Below are 8,260 nucleotides of genomic sequence, written 5' to 3' on the forward strand. Positions count from 1 at the left end.
TAAATACGTTGGAAGATAATAATCCAAAATTGAGTATATGAGTAATTATATATGGATAAGCCGAATATAGCTAATGTCTTCCTTTTCGTTTTTTTTTTTTCAGTAAAATGTAACTGTCAGGTTAAATCAAATAATAAAACACTCAGAACTGACTTTATTCAGGGAGTAATAAAAAGCACTTTAAGAAAATAGAACACATTTATTAATATATCCTTATGCATTAACGATGTATATATTAATTATGACTATTACTTCTGTTATACAATTTGTTTCTTACATTACGCATACATACTGAATGAAAAAAAAAAAAAAGTGAACTGATCATTTTGTTAGTATGACCGGATGGGGATACACACTTCCCACACTGAGACTGCAGGATCCCACACACATCCTGTTCACACCAGTGGTTCCTCAACTGGGGGTCATGGCGCATTTTCAGAGGGGGCGGGGCTGAGGTATCTGAGGTCAATTGCTGTAGAATATTTAGTCATCTTCCCTAAGCAAAATTTCTAAGGAATTTTTTTGTCATGCATCTTGTGCAGAGCTTACCTGGGGGCAAAGTAAGTTCAGTTCCTCAAACATAGAAGCGACTGATTATAATAAATGCTTTTGTAAATGAAGAGTTTGACAGAGTCTGCCGTAAGAACAGACCACTACCTTGGTGGTGGCTGTCTTGGTGTTTCTTCAGGTCTTGTCTACCATTCTCTGCAAAATGGTTTCCTCAAACCTGTCGAGCATCACACACACCAAATAACAACAATAATAATAATAATAATAATGATAATAATAATAATAATAATAAATAATAATAATAATAATAATAATAATAATAATAATAATCCATCCATCCATCCATCATCCAATCCTACATTGCCCCACGAGGAGCGTAGGAGCCCGGGGCTAGGCAGTTGGTCCCGACATTCAAGATGAGAGTGACCAGCCTCACTTATCCCTGAGTGGCATTACATGAGCAATCAACCCCAACCACCCCTTGGATATAAACCTTCACCGGCTCAATCCGATTGGAGCGCAATAATTACCCACTAAACCACCAGGCGCCAAAATTTGGTTATATGGTTACCACGCAGCGTAGTAAATGGTTTCCTGGTGCACAGGAAACCATTTGGCTAGTCACTCGGTGTAAAGTCTCCCACAGGCTGAAGGTAGAGGAAAGAATGAAGGAAAGAAAGACAGAAGAGGGAGTGTAAAGTCACCCGTTGGCAGAAGGACAAGGAAAGAATGAAGGAAAGAAAGACAGAAGAGAATGGAAGGAAAGAAGGATGGAGAGGAAAGGGCAGACACCCGAGAGCAGCACTACATCGAGTGAGTGGATGGTGAGCGCCCCCACCTACCACAAAGCGCCCCCACCTACCACAAAATAATAATAATAATAATAATAATAATAATAATAATAATCTGCTTCGCAGGGAAGCTGATCTCTTCTGTACCTTTTCTTAGTCACTTGGTAACCAAAAAGCCATTTCAACAGAACCATTATGTTCTCGATTCACTTTTTGGGTGAATTTTCACGTACTTGCACCGCATCTTTATTTTACAAACACCTGAGTTGTTATAATTTATACACAAAATGCTTATTCACGTGATTGTGGTTCGTTTGCTGCTTAGAATGAAGATGCTGATCGGGGCCAGAGAGTTGTCTCAAAATGAAAATGCCCTCTTACTATATCCGGCGAGGTTAGGGGAGGTGAAAGGGGCAACAGATATTGATGTATTTAGTACAGGGAAGCCACAAAAGGAAAAAACATTGGGAACCACTGGTTTACACTGACATATCACTTGGCTAAACATGAACTCTTTATTGAACAGTTCTTGTCTTTCAGCCAGCCAAAGCCTAGCTAATCACAGCCTAAATCTTAAACCATGCTGACACATCAGTATTTTTTTTTTTTGGATATAACACAACACTAGCTCAAAAGTTTCACATATATGCATTTGCATACACACATACGCAAATACATAATTATACGGACACTGGCAATGATCAGTACAGTGACAGCTGATAACGATGATTATCAGATGACAATAATGACTATGGATGCTGACAGTGACGATAACTGTGATTACTAAAATATGATAAAGATGATGGTGATGATAATGCGTATGATGATAGTGACATAATTGCGATGATGTAAAAAGAGGTATCGTAATGATGAGGATGATAATGAGCCTGGAGAGGAGGGAATAAATGAAACTAATGATAAAGGGGGTAACGGTGATCATGATGGTGATGATGATGATAAAATGAAGATGAGGATGATGTATCTATAATGATATCGTGATGATATAATATGATGATGACAGTGAAGGATGATAATGGTAATTGTGATGATGATGATGATGATGATAATGAAGGATGGTAATGATACGTGTGACGATTACGATGACAGTACAGGATGACGATGAAAACCATGACGATTTTGATAACTATGGACGATAATGAAAACAATATTGATTACGATGATCATGATTTGACACTGGCCTAAAACTGAACATTTTCGGTATAGCATCGTGCCTTCACTCACCCACGGCCCTGGTGGTTGGGTGTGTTGTGACTTATGGAGGCACTGTGCGATGTTCACCAACCCATCCACATCCCTGGACACGCACAAAATCCCGTGAAGTATTATTCTGCGGAGTAAGGATCGCTGTCTCACCCCTATGCCGGGCTGGGATGAACTAACCTGCAATCACAGTGAGGAAGAGAGTGGGTGTCCTGTGCATACTGACTGGCAAAAGTACAGTGTTTACATAGTTATGATTTAATCCACTATCTACCTTCCTTTTTGCTCTCCTTTGTTATCTTTCGTCCTCGTCTTCCTTACACTACCTTTCTTTTTACCGTCTCTTCCCAAGCAACTTTCCACTAACGACCACCCCTTTTTACCGTCTTCCCAACCAACCTTCCACTAATCACGAACCTCTTTCGCCACCACATTCTGCACTGGAAACTTAAGAAACATGTCTCATCTGCTGTCACCTCAAGAAATCGTAGTGTCTCCCTTTTCACTGACAGGTAGACACCCTTCCCTATGTTTAATAAATATCAGCACAGGAAGCAGATCTTGTGCCTTCATAGCCCCAGCATGAAGACCATCTCCATGAAAGATAGCCCAGACCACCTCATACAACTCACCAAAAACAATTGGGTTATTAAAAAAGTTTCACCAGAAAGTGGGCCAGAAAGGTCCAGAGTCATTTTGTAAGAATTCGAAACTCAATAAAATTCTTGCCTGCTCCGCTCAGTACAGGTATTTCCTCAGACAACCTTGCTGGAAACACTTTATATACTGTAACTGCCCAGTAATAATTCCTCAGTAAGTTTGAGTCACCTTTATTTTGATCTCAGTATCGAATCAGCCTGTCATCATAATCATCATCAACAACAACATCAATAACCTGAGTCAGTCCACTGCAGGAGGAAGACGTCTCCTATATTTCTCCAATCTGACCAGTTGATTATACCTGTTCCATCCAGTCCTAGCAACTCACAGAATCGCATCTCTCCAACTTATTCTCTGGCTTCTCCTCTCACTTTATATCTGGGTTGCTATTCATTTACCCTGACACTCTTTCTGGTATCTCCTGCCCACATCCATTCCTGCTTTTTGCGTGTAGTAATTAGAATAGCTTCCCCTCAAAATTTACAAAACAATAGTTCAGTTCCAACTTACATTCTTTTTTTTTTTTTAATGAATGGAGTTTCCTGTAATCTGGTGTACGATTTTTTTTTTCCCATTAAAATTTGCTCTTTCTTCCTCTATTCATCTGTTGTTAAAAATAAAAATCCTGTACTGTCGCTTGTTCCATTATCTCGGATGTTCTTGCTTGATTTCACCATAGCACACCTCGCCAAATATTTTTCATTCCTTTCTGATCTAAGTTTACGCTCCAAGGATTATGTTCAATTCCAGGGCTTGCACTTTTGATGGTTAAGGAAGCTCCCTAGCACCTCTTCCTCACCGATTTATTTTTTGATACGTCTGGCCAATATAGTTTTGTACGTTGATTAGGCAGAATATGGTGATCTCAGAATGATTTAAGAAGGCGGCAAGGTGTAGTAAGCAAAATAAGTCGCTTAGGATAAGGCGTTAGGGAGTTACCTGAGCAGACAAGAATACGGGCGAAGTTCCCCAACAATGGGTTAGAATAAGGACACAGTTTATTATTTACCGTATCCGTCTTCTTGGTGGAGAGGGACGCCTTCACTTGGTGGCACCAATGTAACGAGGCGGGGGAGATGCCCGGTTACATAAAAGTCCCTCAACTCTCTCCCTGCCCCCTTAAAAGGAGGACGGAGGTCTGCAGGAAAGGGCAGCTCCAGCCTGCAGTCCACTGGGTTCACATTCGAGCTTGGGGTTGCAACTACAACTTCTACCACTACTGCTGCTACTACTACTACTACTACTACTACCACGCGTCTCTTTCGACAGTGAGGTAGTCTGTTATCATACATGTTGCTGCATTATTTACTCAGCGCCCACTGTCCACTGCACCACAGGCCAGCCACAAAACCAAAACTTGCACTTTATCCAGCCAGTGCATTACCAACAACAGCCATGCCGCTAGTACCAGGCTGAAGCACTGCGGACCTTATCAACGGCAACCTAGCTACCACCCTCACACCATGTCCACGAAGAAGACGACACCGGGTGCACATCCTGTCTGCCAGTATCTGATGTTTCCTCACAAATATGGAAGAATTAAAGCAGAATTTTGTCATCAGGCAGGAAAATTGTGGTAACAGCTGAAATTTTCCTTGACAAGCCACTTTTGGGAGGCTACAGTCATGAGCAAAAGTTGGCCGATAATCCTCTGCCAATAAAGTGACCTGCCTCACACTTTTTTCATTCCTCCCCAAATGACAACGAGTAATATGCTGAATAAAAAAAAAATGTTACTAGTCAAACCATGTACTCGTAGCTCACAAAACACACCTAATACGATCACAGGAAGTCAGTAATTTAAAAAAAAAAAAATACCATGTAAATCAGGGAAACGATAGGTTGATGAATAATATTGTAATTCAAGTTCTTTTATAAAAAATGTATAGAACTAAACTGGAATTTAGGAGTATATAATTACAAATGAATTGGCCTAATATAATTTTACTCTGCTAGAATTCGATCTGATGTGGAACTGATTAAAATGAACCCAGGTCTGAATGACACCACATTAGAAAAAGTCCGCCTGAAATCTGGACACCAACAAGAAATCAACTCCGTTAACATATATATTTCCCTACACCCCACACACTGCACCAGCGCAAAACAACCCTCAACGCCTCCCCCTAACACAGAAACTTTAGCTGGGGTATAACACTTAAAATACTATCTGGTATAAACACAGTGGAAACAACAACAATGCTGCTGTTAGGTGATTTTGTGATGCTTGTTCTGGTGTACTCGTGACGTGACCAGGAAGCTGTAGTGGCGTGGCAGGGATTCTCTGGATGGTGTAATGCTGTAGTCAGGTTGTGTGAGGCCGGTTGTATATTTGTAATGGGCCTGTGTCAATGCCTTAGGTGGCTAATGTTCCGTGAGTTTCTAAGGCTTGTATGTTTGTGAAGCTGGAAGGAATATGTGGGGATGGTGAGATGTCTTGGATGATGAATATTATTGTTGTATTGTGGTTTTATGAGTGGTGCGAATTTGTGTTGGCTGTAGATGTGCTTTGGTCATTTTACTTATGTGAGGTTGTGTGAAGTTTATTGTATTTTGTGCGTCTGATAGGATGATGTGGGGTTGGGATAGATGCCTTGGGTTGGGTGTGGGATGGTGTGGGGTTCACCTTGCTGCCACGAGAAGAGCCAGGGTAGTCAGTAGTAGCCTCTTCGTAGCCTGGCCAAGTCCCTCGCTCCCGGAGTCTATCCTCTGCACTGCCGCTGTCTTGTCACCTGCGTTGGAGAAACGAAGGTCCCTATTATTCTCATATTTAGAAGAAAAACCCATATTTTGCTGTCGTTTCTAAGTCCTGTACGAAGACATAAATTTTACGGTCATTCTCAAACTATCTATCTATCTATCTATCTATTGCCAGACGCCTCAATCCCGTTTGGGGTGGCCACAAACAAATCGCCTCCAAGTCGCCCTGTCCCCCGCCATTTCACTGCCCTGCTCCCAACTCACACACCCCTCTCTCATATACCTCAACCCAGACTCTAATTTTGCTTTCATTCTGAGATGTGGATGGTAAACTCAGATTCCACTATTAATGTGGAAGAAAATGGCTCAAATAATTCTCAGATGAAGAGGAAAGACGAAAGTTCTGCAATAATTCTCAGGGTTGTATTATATTAAATGAGAGTGCTGATTTGTGGGCAATCCACATAATTATTTATAACGATCGTTTCTGAGGTAAATAGTAACGACAGAACATACCTAACCCCTCCCTTCTTTGTATAGCTCCTGAATAAACTATGCTTTATGGGATGCAGAACAATCGCATCCAACAGCTTGATGAAAAGTGCTACGAAAGTACAGCAATTCTGCACACTAAATTTGATCAAGATATGTCACTTTGACCTAAGGTAAATCTTCATAACTGAGTCACATTTTCCCATATTCGTACGAAGTGTATGTCTGTCTATCTACATATGATCAGACGCCTTGATTCTGTAAGAGGGCGGCCGCAAACAAGTCGCCTCCATATCGCCCTCTCCTCTACCATATGACTGCCCTCCGTCTAACATACAACCATTCCTATCCTCGGTCTCCCTTTCCTCCTGTCTCCCTTTATCTCATTCACAAACACTCTTTTAGCCAGTCTGTCAGTGTATGTGCCAAGTTTAATCCAAACTAGATCATTCATGTCAATAATCAATGTCTCAAAATCATTCTTTATCTTCGTCTCGGAATCCCTTTCAGTGGTCAACATACCTTCAGTGACGAATACTCTGGTGGTTGCTGGCCTGGTGTTACGAGCACTACATGTGTAATTGCCAGAGTGATGATCGCTGGCCCTCTCCACCTCCAGGTGACTCACTGTCCTGCTTCCCACCTTCATGCTCAGCTGCACCTCTGGCCGGTCGTGCGCGTAGTTGAGAAGTCGCCCATTGTGGTGCCATAACACATGTTGAGGCGGGGTGGGACTCTGTGAAGGAGGGAATGCATGAGGCAAGTTATACTCTCTTTCACCTTAACCAGGCTCAGATCTTCGTCCTTCTGCAGCTTACTTCTCGTCGCTCAATGGCATAAGGACAATACAGCGGCTCTACATCCTCTCCATAGCACTTCCGTCTAACCAGCATCATATTCTAGTCTTAATCTGTTGTTGTAACTCACCATTCAAGAGGAGAGATTGCAATATCAGGGCAAATTAGAGTAAAAAGGATATAGCTAAAAACAGAGTCTTCCCTATCGATTGCACAAGGTTCTTAAGGGCAATTCATCATTCAATAACAAGAGATGGAAGTTTTAGTCCAGTATAAAGTGAACAGAGTAAAAGTATATTAAACCTGATGGACAACAAAGTTAATACTTATGAGGTTAGAGGTGAGGCTGATGAGAATGGTAGAATGAGTAGCTGTAGCCCCGGGTTCACCTGAAACGTGAACCCAGTGGATTGCAGGCTAAAGCTCATCTTCTGCAGTTTACCATCTTCTTTCCGGGGACAGGGACCGAAGAGAATTGTGCGACTGAAGACAATACAGTGTACAATGGATGGGATAACCCCTTGCAATTTAATTAACTTTAGTGCACACCTTTTGATGCGAGGGAGTGAGTGAAGGCAACATCCAACCCATCTAGTTTCACCCAAAATGAATAAAGTCGTCTGGAGGTAGCAAGAATTACGTACGGAATATGTCGTCGGACCGAAGAAGTAATGACATTAATTAACCTTTCAAGTGGCAGATAAGTTATATAATTATGCATGGCTAATTAACCTCTTACCTGGGCATAATACAGGCAAGTGACTAATTATCTCACCTGGTGACTAATAGAGGTAAATGTAACTAATCTCTCACCTGGCGGGATACACAGGCAAGCGTGATTGGGTTATAGCAGCAATTAACCTCACCAGGGGGAAAATGCAAGCAGGTGCAACTGATAAACTTCTCACCTGGCGGATAATACAGGTAAGCGTGATGGGTGAGCCATGGTTGACGTGGTATTGGCCCTGTCCAGGTATGTGGGCCTCGGGTATTACCACTTTCAGGTTGACGAACAGCGATATGATGCCCGTACCGGTGGACACGTGACATTCGTACGTGCCCGCGTCCTTCACCTGCACGGACTTGATG

At 41.9% G+C, this 8,260-nt stretch overlaps 1 protein-coding gene across 1 annotated transcript in view; it reads right to left on the reverse strand.

Annotated features, from left to right (window-relative positions):
• Window positions 1-2,646: 2,646 nt before the first annotated feature.
• LOC145395169 (neural cell adhesion molecule 2-like) overlaps window positions 2,647-8,260 on the reverse strand; it is a 17,373-nt gene continuing 11,759 nt past the window's right edge. Inside the window, exons 5-8 of the mRNA XM_080268864.1 lie at window positions 8,080-8,260; window positions 6,897-7,110; window positions 5,809-5,914; window positions 2,647-2,702 (exon numbers count right to left, since the gene is read on the reverse strand). The exon at window positions 8,080-8,260 is cut by the window's right edge and continues 116 nt beyond it. Coding sequence (XP_080124990.1) covers window positions 2,678-2,702; window positions 5,809-5,914; window positions 6,897-7,110; window positions 8,080-8,260 — 526 coding nt within the window. The 3' untranslated portion in view covers window positions 2,647-2,677. The remainder of the gene's footprint in view (window positions 2,703-5,808; window positions 5,915-6,896; window positions 7,111-8,079) is intronic.

The sequence above is a fragment of the Coenobita brevimanus genome, chromosome 30, assembly GCF_032717465.1.
Source record: "Coenobita brevimanus isolate Jiangsu-jjx chromosome 30, ASM3271746v2, whole genome shotgun sequence".
In the NCBI taxonomy this organism is placed as follows: domain Eukaryota; kingdom Metazoa; phylum Arthropoda; class Malacostraca; order Decapoda; family Coenobitidae; genus Coenobita; species Coenobita brevimanus.